Source organism: Cyprinus carpio, chromosome B8 (genome assembly GCF_018340385.1).
Source record: "Cyprinus carpio isolate SPL01 chromosome B8, ASM1834038v1, whole genome shotgun sequence".
Taxonomy (NCBI): Eukaryota; Metazoa; Chordata; class Actinopteri; order Cypriniformes; family Cyprinidae; genus Cyprinus; species Cyprinus carpio.
In genome coordinates, this window is record NC_056604.1 from 12175990 (window position 1) to 12190531 (window position 14542).

The 14542-nt window shown below is 39.4% G+C and overlaps 2 protein-coding genes across 2 annotated transcripts; both read right to left on the bottom strand.

Moving 5' to 3' along the window:
- Positions 1-388: 388 nt before the first annotated feature.
- Positions 389-5136, bottom strand: LOC109094616 (RNA-binding protein 15-like). The gene has a single exon (XM_042729725.1). It carries the CDS (start codon positions 4974-4976, stop codon positions 2415-2417), a length of 2562 nt encoding a protein of 853 aa, XP_042585659.1. The 5' UTR covers positions 4977-5136; the 3' UTR covers positions 389-2414.
- A 2876-nt stretch (positions 5137-8012) lies between these two features.
- On the bottom strand, positions 8013-14205 carry LOC109094725 (homeobox protein aristaless-like 3). The gene is made up of 4 exons (XM_019108439.2): positions 13792-14205; positions 9811-10082; positions 9112-9237; positions 8013-8810 (listed from the first exon to the last, which is right to left on the bottom strand). Exons 1-4 carry the CDS (start codon positions 14114-14116, stop codon positions 8442-8444), a joined length of 1092 nt encoding a protein of 363 aa, XP_018963984.1. The 5' UTR covers positions 14117-14205; the 3' UTR covers positions 8013-8441.
- Between the last annotated feature and the right edge of the window lie 337 nt (positions 14206-14542).

The following is a 14542-nucleotide window of genomic DNA, read 5'->3' on the forward strand; positions in this document are numbered from 1 at the left end:
ATACTTCCAGATGAAGGACACATACAGCCTGGGAGAATCGAAAGATTTCAGTTAAGGTGAAGGTCTGCGCAAACATCATCTCTCCACTCATTCTCAAAGCTCAGCAGAACGGCCCCCTTCTCCCTGATCTGTGTGAGGGTTGGGGGCTGCAGCGCCCTCAGGTTACTTAGCACGTGGGGCAACTCCAGGACACAAGGGTGGAAAACACAGATCAACAACAACATCGAGCCTCTCTTGCCCTTCGCTCTCACTGCCATGACTGATCCCGGAGGAGAATTTCTCTTTCCTGAGCAGAAACAAGCAATTGAGCAACAATTCCTCCCGAAACACAACCGAAAAAAGCAGCGGCAGGCGTTCTTCAATTGATTTCCAACGAATAAACATTTTCTCCCTCAAATGAAACAATTTATTGATAGCGTGATATAATCAAATGAGGGGCCAGTGCACTTTTTGTGTGTGTACAAACAGCCACGTCAGAAGCTGTGCAACGAGTGAGTGACCGCTTCCTCTTTCTCCCCCAATTCAAGAAATTAGGTAAACACAGCACAAATCAAGAGTGTCATTATTTCCGTTTAAATACGGGAACTGTAAGCACAAAAAAAAAAAAAAAACAATTACACAAGCAGGAAGATGCTCTCAGTGAGAGTACACTAACACTAATTGGAAAGCTCTTGCCCTTGTGCATCCAAAGGGCTCCTGAATCATTTCAAACAATAATTTCTGCTTCCAGCCATGTGAAGTCCACTTGTGGAACGGTCCATTTCCTGTCCTGTCCTGTGTGGCCGGGACTGAACGTACAGTATGTCCATTTATTCATGTACACAAACAGCTGTTATGTTGTGAAATCACCAAGCAATCAACTTTTAAAACACAATTTAGTGAGAATAGAAATGTCTTACATGAAAAGATGTTAGTTATGCTTAAGATCAGTACACTGCAATTTGCTAAACAGACTAAGAACACAAATTTATACTTCTTCGGGATTTTAGAGAAAAGTGTAGACTGCCATTTTAAAACCATTCAAACAATGACACCTAAGAACCACAACATTGTGAAACATTTCAAACTAAAAACATACTTAAATGTACGTCTATATTGTCAACTAAAAGTATGTCAATGAAATAAAACGTAGGACTGTCTTACAGTTGCACAGGATACAAATCTTTAGGGCATCAAGTCTCTATTTCTTGTACAAATGTCTGGGCTTGATTTTTTTTGTTACATTTGTTATACACCTTAATTTCTTAGTGGTATCCACATGGCACATCTAGCCATTTACGGGTGATTATGACAATATCACATTATAGGACACATGCACTTTACATTGATGAATGGAAAAATTCTGTTTTTGTGGCAAATGCACCTCTTTTCTTTAGCTTTATAAAGAGACCTTCATAAGAATACCATTATTAACAATATCACTGTAAATAGGTTTTACCTGCGAAATTATGACAGTCCTTTGGGGGGGGGGGGGTAAATTAAAACCACCTTATGCAATCAAAGTAACTATCTGAGACCCATATAATTTAAATGGAGACATTTCACTCTATCCCACTTTGAAATGACAATTATGCTTCATTCAAAACCTTTCAAATGTAACCCAAAAAATATGAAAACAGTATGTCAGAACACCTTTTTCATTTTTAAACAAACTGAAAGCTTTGATGTTATGCTTTGTTCTAAGAAGGGCTTAGAAATATCTACATTTATAATCAAAAGCTCTTCACAAATTATTTTTAATGTGATAAAGGGGTGTTAAAAATGCAGCCTGTATCAATCGATATAACACTGATGACATTTTTGGCTACATATATTAAACCTCTGCAAGGGCTTACTGTACAACACTAGCATCAACATGCAGTTCACGGAGCAAAATATTCTGCCTGATTTAGTGGCCTACAGGACTATATATCTATATTACACTCCCCATTACTGAATGATTGTTCAAAGCATCAAGACACATAAACCAGATTCCCATTAAATCAGATTAATTGATAATCATGAACATGAACATTCACAAAAAGGATTTCGTACAGGGATGACTGTTTGGAATCTGACTGAAATACATGTTGATAGGAAGTGTTGGCACTAGACAGCGTTTAATGACCAATAGCAAATTAAATTCCTATTCTAATATTCCCAATATCATTCATTCTTTTATGCAGGGTACAACTTATCACAAACTAGATCTCTGAATAAATTGCAAATTAAATCAAATATATTGCTATAGAGCTAAACTTTTCTATAAGAATGGGCCTTTTTCTCTCTCTCTTCTTTTTTTTTTTGCACATGTTTGGCAGAGCAAGTAATAACATCTGCCCTTTACTCTAGTACCACTTCTGCTTTAGAGAGCATGCAATTAAGAGACATTTAGAGAAGCTTGCATTTAACAACACTTGTGTGCATTATGATTGTTAAGATGCTCCTCGCACAATGATCATGACCAGGAAGTCCTCTTCCGTTTTGGCAAGAGCTTTCGCAGAAGAATCTAAGAACTGCTGAGAGAAATCACATGGTGGAAATGCGTGCAGGACCCCAGTGTTGTCCTTATCTCTACTGCCCCCGACGGGTAAACTGATGACCCCAGCGGCCTGCTTTTGCTTCAGGTACGAGACTAAGTTGCGCAGGGGCCTCTGCGTCGACGCTGCTGGGTCCGAAGATGAAGCCTCCTCGGAGCTGCCCGGAACCGCCAGTAGAACCGCATACCCACCTGGGCCTGCGACTTTGATGCGCCGAGACACTTCGTCGATCTTAGGCTGGTCTAGGCGAAGGCGTTGTGTAATGCGCAGCTGTGTGACTTTACCACCCGTGCTGCCGTCGATGAGGAGACTGTTGGCGACGCTCAGGTCCCCCTCCAAGAGGTGCATGCTGGCTGGGAAGTTACTGTTTTTTAGGAGCAGCATGCCATTCCAGGGCATGCTCAGCTTGCCCCCTGCGTCCTGCTTTGAAGCCTGGCTGCTTTTGGAGCTGCTCTCAGATCGGTCTCTTTTGGAGGCACCTTTAGCCGAATCGGCCGCTTTGCGCTTTCTCTCCGCAGGGCTCACACCAACACTGGACTCTGAGAGGGTGCTGTTTTTGATGCGCTTTTCACCAGGGCCTCGGTCAAGGCTGTTGCGGCTCTCTCGTGCAGGGGACACCCGGTCTGCTCTCGCTGGGCGCTCGGAGTCGCTGAATCGTCCATCTCGACTGCTCCCTCCTGGGCTGCCCTCGAGGGATGGCGGTCTGCGACGCCGGGCCGCCCACTCGCTGCTGCTGTCAGGTGAACATTCCAGATGTCTCCCGTCCTCCATGAGCCGCCGCTTGCGTGCAGCGTCCCTGCCCGGCAGCTCCCGCTCCAGTGACCACGCCTCTCGCCGTCGCTCGCGCTCCAAGTGTTCAAGGGGCTCGAAGGCAGGAGTTCGTACACGTTCACGAATGGCAGGCGCAGGCCATTCAGCCCCAGCATACAGTTCTCGTTCTCTGAAGTGCAGCGGTGGGGGAGTCCGTTCTCGGACCCTGATGGCCTCGGGCGTGGCACGATGGACGAAAGACTCAGCCACGATTTCATAGTGTTGCAAAGGGAGGGGCTGCAAGAACTGCTGCTGGTAGCGGTGCTCCGTGTCAGCAAAGTCCACCCTCAGCCTCCTGTCGGGACCTCCGAGAGGAAATCCACGCATGTGTGTGCAGGCCGCCTGAGCGGCGTCCAGGCTTTCATACTGAATATAAGCCCAGGTGTCTCCTTTTCTGTAGTCTATAGTCCTGATAGTCCCGAAGCGGTCAAACTCCCTGGCTAATGCAGTGAGAGGCACCCAAGGTCCAAGACCGCCCACCCATAAGCGTGTGGTGGGGGTGGCTTTGCCATAGCCAATTTTTATGGGATTTCGGCCCACGACTTTCCCAGACATGCTCATTTTTGCTCTATGGGCCATGTCCAAGTTTTCAAATTTAAGAAAGCCATAGGTGCTGCTCTGGCCCCGAGAGGGTCTTTTAATGTCCACCTCTGTGATGGTACCAAATCGTTCAAAAGCTCTCCTCAAGTCATTTTCAGTTACAGTAATATCCAAATTACCCAAAAACAGTGTGCGGTTGGCTCTCTGGTCATCCTCGGGGGAGATAAAGTCCTCCTCGCGGAAAGGAGCGGCCCGCTCCGCGATGTACGCAGGCCGCGCCCTGGCTTCATAAAAGGCGAACTCTCTTTCTCTCTCAAGCTCTCTCGGTAACGGCGGGGGTGGGGGAGGAGGAAGCCGACCCAGCGCTAACTGCTGTAACCGGTAGTCTCTGTAACCCAGACCGGTTGGAGAGAGCGGCCTCTGGGTATGCAAATGTCTGTGGCCTGCAACGACAGAGAAATGGTCCTTATCTACAGGAGATCGACTTCTCCTCCTATTCAAGTAGACCGCCTCAATCTTCAAAGGACGGTCGTAGAGCACGAGCCGGCCTCGCGCGTGCTTCGCCGCTCTGGCATCATCCGGTCTCCTGAAGTTGACGAATGCAATTCTCTCGTCGTTGACTCGGCTGATTTTAACACTCACGTCGCCAAATTTTTTGAATTCGTGAAAGAGGCCGTCCTCGATTTCCTCGTCACTCAGCTGGGAGCCGAGCTCGCTGATTTTTAAAGTTTTGTACTCACTTTCGTTTGTGGGAAGCGGGGCGCGCGACTCTCCGCGCGAGTTGGTGCGCGCGGCCGCCTCTAAGGACAGGCTCGAGGCGTGATTCTTGCCGCTCGAGCTCGCAACAGGGCTGGTGTAACCGTGGTTATTTCCAGTTCGACTGGAGACATGTCCGTCAAAATCCCGTCCGTCTCGTTTATCCCCGATCAGCCCCCGTCGTGCAGAACCCCCTTCGCTTTTAGACGAACTATTGCCGTTGTTGCTTCCACCGCCAGAGATTGAGATAACCCCCATTTTCTTACTGGTCGGATGGCTTCCTCCCCTGTCTCGTATATCATCCAAGGCCCTTGAACGCTTTTTCACCGGCGACCGCTCTTTCCCTTTCATGTTAGATGTCCTCTGGCTTTGCGCGCCTAACAAAACACTTTTTAACAGTTATGTTACTGCAATGTCAACGAATTTACACGAGAAACTGTATGATTTGTTTAGTGTCCCTGCGGCAAAACAACCGCATACGCCATCTTGTCAAGACTAAAACACGACCCGCCCGTCGACTTTGATTGGTTTGAATCTCTGAGAAACGTCAACGCCATTGGTCGCTCTGCCTGTCAATCAAGCCCTCCCATACAGCGCCCAGTGTCGGTGTACACCATTTTAGCTTCCAACGCCAAATATTTACCATAGACACAGGAGAGGTGGCATATAACTAATCTTCTCTTAAGTTGTGAGGACATGCACTGAAAATATTATATCTGCTTCTGCACTCTATGCGATATTTTTCTCAACATGATAAATCCACAAATCATGCAGGAAAAAAATATATAATTTTTAAATAAAAAAGTGTTGATGCTTTTAGTTCATACTAAAGACTGGGAATTCCACCTCACATTTCATTTAAATTAAGAATGTAAGTGAATTATAAATTGTAAGTGGTTAAATAAATAACACTAAGAACAAGTTCACTTTATGTCCAACAGATGGTGATGTTTGCCTGTTCCACTGAGGTGAAGGGAAGGGTCACGTTAGTGTAAACGTGAAGAACAGCTTTTTTACCATGTCGGTTCAGTGTTGATTTAGCATTCCCAGCGAGGTTCCCCATTATAATAATGAATGCATTTTAAATAATACAAATTTTCAGAACAGTCGGAATATATTTTGTCTGCGAAAAGATAATAAAAATGATATGTAAAAGGACACAGTTAAATAGTAGCCTGCTAAAGGAATATATTTATATTTAAGACAACGACCAGACGCTTTAATCCGGAAGTACATGCAAAAAGTGCTTTAGCTTCACAATTACTTGTGTGTGTGTCAGCAAGCAAACATATTAACATATTAGCCATTCTGTCTAATACAAATAAAGTTTAAAGGCAGAAATGCAGAAGCTAGCACATTATGTAATTTTTATTTATTCAAGTATAGTTTATTTACTGCCAAATGTAATTCAAATATGGCCTAATTTTCCTGCAACAGGCCTTCCGCGGGTCAATATTTTTTATTCACTGCACTCTCTTTGTAAATTTTTCATCCCATCTGTTTCATTGTAGTTCACTTCTATTTAGTAACGCTTCTCTTGTATTCCTGAACTGTATTTGTTTATCGCATCCTTTAATCTGGGATTTAATCAGTTTGCATGTGTAGCTGGAGCTGGCTCCACTTTCTTGAAAGATCAGGCTGGAATTCGAAGCTGTGGGTGTGGAGAGAGTTTCTGTCAGCCTCCCTTTCTATCCTCTATTGGAACCACATGTCAACTCTCTCCAAAACACGGCACGGTCCGCCAAACTGGCACTTAATGTGATCCAGCGTTTCTGTCATCCTCGATGCACAAAGGAAAGAAGCAGCAGGAAATGCTTGCCCCAAAGCAACTGTCAAGCTGTTCCCATTTTGAGAATTAGGAAAATGAGAGAAGCTTTGAAAATCCTGTCACTGCAGCTTTTTTCATCTCCAGCAATTTCGTCTTATGTGTCATCTAAATTAAGTGAATCACCCTGAAAGAGTGCCTGGCAGGATTGGCATGCAGTCATTAAACCCAGATGGAGCTGAAAAACCCACACCGGTCCCATGGCTGGGTCACAGAACTGCCCTCCTCAAGGCTGTTTGGCACTTGTATCAACAGAACACTTTAACTTCAGCTATTTCCCACAGGATTGGGATTCCAAAAACACACCAAACACGATCGACTGTATACTGACATTGAGTTGTCTCAGAAACAGAATTTAGAATGCTTGTTGTTCTTTAGAAGCCGTTTCTATGACGGACATATTTGTCATTAAAAGTCAATGTCACAGGAATTGAATGTTCAAAAATATGTAGGTTTTCACCAGGCAGAATTCGAATTTAACTAGTTTGATTAGTTATTGAAGTCCAGGTGCATTTCAAACCATATACCACATAACCAGCTTCAGAAACATGGTGTCTGCAATGCTTGTCACATTAATATTTAGATTTTTGTCAAAGACTCTTGAATTAAACAGTAGCATAACATGTAAGTTGATTCATAATTCATTATTCTTTGTGGTTCTGTCCAGCTGTCAGACCCCAGACCTAAGGTTGATGGGTATGACAGAAAAAAACCCTGGAATCTGTCATCATTCTGAGAGTGAGGGGTTTGTGGTCACTTTAGTTGGTTTTGTATTAACAGGGCTGTCACAATCTGCTGGTGTATCAGGTGACATTTGACAGCCTTTACAGCCGGCCTACAGCAAAACATACATTTAAAATTACACATTAGACAGCCATGCTCTCTCTCAAGTAAAAAAAAAAAAAGTGTGTATACTAGCCTTAAGAAATCGGCACACAAAATATTTTTGTTGCATTATCATTTTTATGAGATGTTCATATGGATCCCAAAGTTGCCTGAGCCTGTACAATTATCTGTGTTATAGTAAAACCGCATATTCCGGATATTATTCAAGATTAGAATTAGGTATGCATGAATATTTAAATTCATGTAGAATACCAAAAATATTTTGGTATTAAACTTGTGTACAATTCTATATAAATAAGTGAAAAATAATACCATAAATACAAAAATTAATTATTTTAAATGCACAAAGTGTCTGGTCATTCTAAAAAGTACATTTAACAGTGTTATTAAGTTATTAGTGTTTTTAAAAAGTGTCTTTAAGTGAGTGTTAGATAATAGCTAAGTTAAGCTAAATGTAAAAATTTGAGAAATGGGCTTGAACAAGTTGATATTTAACACAGACCAAAGCCGTTAAATAAAGCAAACTGTTATATCAGCCAATATGATTCCAAAATATCATGTATCCTTAATTAAAATAAGAAATCCATAAGCAATCAGCAACACAAAATGTAATCTATATGCAGTGATACTTAATTCCTGCCATGGTTTACCAGAAGTACACATTTATTTGCTGTTTTTTTGTGGTGACGTATTTGAATGCACAAATCCGGAAAATGTAAAATCATTTATTGACTGGGAATACATATATACATAATGGGGCTAAACCACTGCATACACTGAAACTATGAGATTAACATTAACATACTTAAATAAACATGTTGCATATCCTCTTTGGTAATTAACATTATGTCATTTTTACAATTTAAGTATCCCAGGAAGAATTTTATATTAAGGCAAGTTGTGTGCAAAGCCCATTAGAATTTCAGCAAGCACACAAACAAATGAGATGCTTCAACAGGGAAACAGATCAAGACAAAAAACAAAACAAAACATCAAATGTATCCTTGCAGTGAAAACATCTGGAAGCCTGCAAAAAAAGAGATGTGTACATTGAGCGTTAAAAAAGTGTCTTTCAGTTGTGTGCAGGCATGCTAACTGTTTGTTGGCTCAGTGATGTCATCACAATCGCAGTTGCAGCTGCACGGTCATGTCGGCCAGGATAACAGGCTCCCGGGGTCTTTGGTTTTCATGCGCAGGGCCACCAGGCCTGAGGGCTTGTATTCAGACTCTGGTCCGGGCTCAAAGGAATGGGCCCCCAGGCTTCCTGGGAAGCCATGGAGTGAGTATATCCCATTAATGCTAGGATGGTGGGGCGGGTGATGATGATGATGATGATGATGATGAGGATGGCCTGGAGATGCAGACATACCCATGAGCCCGGGCAGGTTGCCGTGAGGATGGGGGTAAGGGCTCATACAGGACGATGCCATGTTTTCCGCTCCCAGAACACAACCACTGGCCGCCCCGCCGGAGCCTCCCGTTCCCACACTGCTTGGCCATAGGTTATTTTGCATCTGTTTAAAAATCATTTTTAGAATCTTTTTACATTTAATTAACATGTATACAAATTAAATATGTTTAATGCTAGCCTGTGCCACATGGCATTACACTAACATACAATATAAAACTAAATTGAGTCTGTGTTTCTGACAACAAATATAAATCATTATAATGTCCATTATGTCTCCAGCCAAACCAAAGCTACTCCCCTGTGTGTGTTGAAATCATAGACAAAAGCTACATTTTTGTTCTCAAGCTCTGTCTTATGCTCTCTTATGCTTATGTGTTTCTATGTTTGTGTATTTGCGTGTGTACCTGGTATGAGTCGGAGCGAGGGAGAAGGGAGATATCATATGTGGCAGCAAAGTGGTTTCGCACCTCTTGCATCTTCCCGTAACGTTCTCTTTTCCTCCATTTGGCCCGTCTGTTTTGGAACCACACCTGGAGAAAGAATATCCATATGCTGAACTTAATTATTGAGTGATATAAATATAGGCCCTCTCAAAATGGAACACTCTGCCTTTCAATATATTTAATCTAATCGATAAGGAACTTTAATATTACTGAAAGCATTTAAATCTGTGAAAAAAAAATAAAATAAAATAGTGTATGTTGCTGCATTTGAAACCAGATGTTTTATTCCTATTATAAATTACATAAGTTTATTTTCAATTAATCAATAAGCAAATCAACAAATCCACATCCAATTGATCTCTAAGGACTTTTACAATGTTACCAAAAAAATATTTCAAATAAAAGTTCTTTTGAACTTTATATTAAGTAGCACAATTTTTTTAACAAGAAATATTTATTGAGCACTAAATATAATTACAGCCTATTAGAATGATTTCTGAAACATCATGTGACACTGAATACTGGACTTATGGCTGCTGAAGATTCATCAAATAATGCAGCCTTTGTAAAAATAAGATCATAGACAGAATTATATATATATTTAATCTTACATTGATCTTATAACTAATAGCCTGTCCCAGGAGGTGGAGTCTAACACACCTGCACTCTTGCCTCCGTGAGCTCCGTCCTCAGTGCCAGCTGTTCCCGTGCATACACATCTGGGTAATGTGTTTTCTGAAAGACCTTCTCCAGCTCCTCCAGCTGAAAGGTGCTGAAAGTTGTTCGGTTTCTCCGCTTCTTGTTCTTGCATGACAGGTCGATGGAGTCAGCGATGGAGTCTCCAGGCAACCCATTAGACGGCTCTTTCAGTTTTCCACAACACTCCGAGTCTAGAGCAGGATATCCAAGGGTCTTGGGTATGGTCTTATCTCCTGCTGACACCAAGACAGAATGAGATTTAGTTTCTAATAAGCAAATATAAATACTGTGCCCAGGCTAATTAAACATCATTTTCTCTTTAAGTACAGTGCTTTTCTTGTGTTCTAAACTGCAGTTAATGGCTTTTTTATGTACAGCCTGAATATTTTTCCTTCTCACCTGATTTAGCTGCAGGGCTTAACGACCTCAGACTAACCACAAACGCATGTCAAATATATGAGTTTTAATTAGGAAATAGAATTATAATGTTTACGAGTTAAATTAATACACATTATATTGCAGGTTTCCATATGAAGCAGCACAACTTTGATTCCTTAAATATAGCTTTGCTAAAAAATAAACAATAAAACATATTTTTGATCTGTGAAAAATTCATAGCAATCACTGTATGTTACTGTAAACCATAGAAGCTTTGTTCATCATCAGTAGATATGTAATGTACTTCCCGATTATCCTGAAATAATGGTATGCAACATGCACATAAAACAAAAAAATATTTTAGCGGTTTATTTTAAATAGTAGACCATTTAACCAACATTGCAACATTTTCTATTTGAAATATTCAGTCTACTTTTGAGTATTCCACAAACTTTAAAAAGGATAATAACACACTGTCAGCAGAGCTTACTGTTTTGATTAAGCTTGAAACTTGAGATTGAATGGCTTGAGTTAAAAATCCATTTTTGTAAGCTTAAATGCTTGCTTGAATAGTACAATAAAATGCATGTCATTACAAAATCCATAGCTATTATGATATGACAGGTTAAAAGGTTGTAAGAAGTGAAGGAATTTTGACAAAAAAAAGTTCTGCTATAATCACTTTAATAATAAACATCATTCAAACAGGACGTGTTTGCTTTTCTCAGGAGAATATAAAGGATGGGAAGAACTATTTTAAAAGGAATAAACCAGTCACAGTCCTTTACAAGAGGCTGTTTTTTCTTTCATGAGTACTTCTATCTAAAATAGAACATTTTTATGACTTTTCTATGTTGCAATTTTTACTTGTTATCAAATAAGTGTATCCCTAATTTTCATGGAAAAGAAAGCAAATCACATTTCTCAGTGTAGTTGGATACTCTTTTTCAAATCTTATTGAAATTTCTGCTTGAGTATGTCATTGAACAAGAGTGATTCATTCAGTGCATAATGATGATATTGTTTCAAACCATGATCATCAAGGTCAAATATATTGACTAAATAATTGCTTTAATTAGTTCAAATGCATACAAGAGTCAAAGCCTTGTTCTTGAGACATAAAAAACAATCATTATATTTATAGTTTTTAATAGGCACATCTAGAACTATAGTACTGTTTGACAATGATAGTGCTGTTTGTTTTCCTCTCAAGACCTCCACTGTAATCCATCTGAATTAGAGTGAAATTATAATTTAGATGTTTCTGTAGATATTAAAAACATCTGACCGTGGGTCATAAAAATCCCCAGGCAGTTTGCTTTAAAGCTCAGTGTCTGTCTTTGCTTAGTGATTAAGTGGCAGAAATGAATTATGGTTTTCCTAATTTAATTTTCACCAAAACAGAGGAAACCATTTACTAGAGCTCCATAACTTTCAAGTGATAGCATTATTATATTTGATCTCTTCAACAGTACTAAAAATATAATAATAATAATAATAATAATAATAATATATATATATATATATATATATATATATATATATATATATATATATATATATATATATATATATATATATATATATATATATATATATATATATATATATATAAAATGCTTTTAGGAACAGATAGTTATATACTGTATGTATATCTTATCAAGAACACTAAAGAACAACACTTTACTATTTCATTTTATTATAGTTAAATATCTCACAAAATGTCTCCATTGCCCTTCGAAAGAGCGATAAATTAAAGATGAAGTTTTAAAAATGATTGTGAACATGACAAAAAGGGTCTTTCAAAAAATAGGCTATAATGTATAAGTGCAATGAATGATGCATCGCAAACAAGTTCGACGCTGTAACTCCGGCACATATGGCAGAAATGACCTTGCATTTCTTCCTTCTTATAGCACAGTAAGCTAAAAGACAAAACAGGCCTCTTATTATTAAAGTGTTGTCTTCAACACTAGTTCGTTCCCACCAATAAAATCTAGGCTATATTTGTTTGGCACACCCCATAAGCCCCATGAGGTGAGGTCCCCAATTAAAAAGTTGAAGAACTGCCTCAACATGTGCACGTCTCGTGATCTTAAAATAAATAAGTTATTTTGGAAATGTAAACTTGAATATCGACATAATCGTTTATAAATTAAACGAATTTAGAATCCAACATCAATGTTCGAATATAGAACTTGTGACAAAAAAGTAAAGCATTTAAACGCAAACAAGAATGGCCATAAAAGGCCTCAAAACCGCGCACGCAAATCCATGGCGATAGATTTGAATGCTGTTGGTCTATCTGACGATATCGTTTCTGAGTATTAGGCCTAAACATCCCAATATTTTATGATTAGGCCTGCAATATAAATTGAGACATGCGGTTGAAATAAATTGTTCCAGCTGTATGAGGAAAGAAAACGTTAAATCACAACAATAGGCTACAAAAAGTTTTGAACCTCAAAAATAATTATGCTAGAACTTTAAAAATGCGTTTTTTATATTATGATTTGGGAAAGTGTGAGGACGAAAAGCGCTTTGGATACTGTAAGCAGGCTAAAAGTCGCAGCTCTAGCAACATGAACAATTCAGCTGTTATAAAATAATATTAATAATAACTTTCAAAACAGGCTGTTATTGAAAGTAAGAACCCGTTCTTAACTGACTTACCTGGTTTAAAAAAAAAAGGTTAAATAAAGTGTTCTTTTATTTTACTTTAACTATATGACTTATTTATAACTCATTATAATAACTTATGTAGAGTTAATTATTTTAAAACCAAAATGATATAAACATTAACCTATTAGCTAAGCTATTTGAGATCAATTATACCAAAAGTTTGTGATTAGAAAAAAAGATAGTTTTGAAGCCTAACAAAACCACTTTAAGTAGCTAAAGTGTAAATAAAATGTGTCATAAAAATAACGTTTTATTTTGTGGTTATTTAAAAAACATCTTTGAACAACGAATACACATCTCACTTTAACATCGTGAACATCATGTAGGTATATATGGAATTAAAAAAAGTTCATATGTACTTGTATATAATGCAGTTAGATTATTTGGAGGTTCTTTGGAGAAATGAAAAAAGTTCATAGGTACAGGCCATTTCAAAAGTGTTTAACAAGTGGGATTCCAGATCGAACGAAATACTGATTAACCGAAAAAACTAATTTAATAGTCTAAATAAATACATTATTTAAAATGACTTAATCTAGCCTATCTCTAATCAGCACAAATAACACCACTTTTCTTGCTGTGACATAATTTTAAGTGTAAAGGTAATGATAGGCTATTTACATTTCCAGTTGCCATATATCCGTTTCAACAAATTATGCGTAAATGAAAAATATTACTGATTTTTAGTCACATTCCTAGCTACTGGTTGTTTTGGGCCTCTCAGGTGGAGTAGCCTATTAAAAAATTGTGTAAACGGCTTTTGATAATTATTATTATGATGATGATGCCATTATTAGGCTTTTGTTGTTATTAAGACCAGTAGCCTATCGTTTACTGTCTGGACGTTTCTGGGATTCAACTACTGAACTAGTGTCCACTTACCGTCAGAGTTAGCCTCATAAAATGACGAGTTCTTCTCAGTAATCGAAGGTTTTTGGTCCTGGTTCATATTCTCCAAATACTTCGTATGCTTTCCAGGCGAGGCGCGGGGAGTTGTAGTGCTGATGCCGTGCGTAAAGTCCGCAGAGCCGCCGTCAGTGTAGCGTCCCATGAAAAACTCATGTCGATGCGCTAGAGGAAGATGCGGAGACTTTTGGAGGTCTTCACACTGAAAGAACGCGCCGGAATTATGCTCCAAACCCGGTGAATTCTCTGGCGTGATCCTGTTTGAAGGCGAGGAGAAAGACAGACAACTCTCAGTCTCCATCACCCCGTCCCGAGCACGAGAGCGCAAATAGTGAACCAGGATGCTATTAACACTGGACAAGTTAGTGTATAAGCGAGAGAGATGGCGATTTTTTTCCACCTTTTCATTTCAAGTGGGTGGGATTTAGAGGATCAGTAACAACGACCCGTGAACTGGGAGAGGGAGAGAGAGAGAGACAGCGGTCTGATTCAATACGCCCAAAAATCAATCACGTGCGGCTCCTCTCAATTAACCATTTACTTCCAAAACATTTTCTCTTAATAAAACAAAATTGTTATGAGAGATAGGAGAATGTGATTAAATCACGTAATTGTGACTGGCTGAGCACTTATAGGCCTAACTTGAAATCACCAAGTAGTCTACTGAATCCAAATTTGATGGATTTTACGCGTGTCACAACTCAATCAAAGCAGGGATCAAGGATCA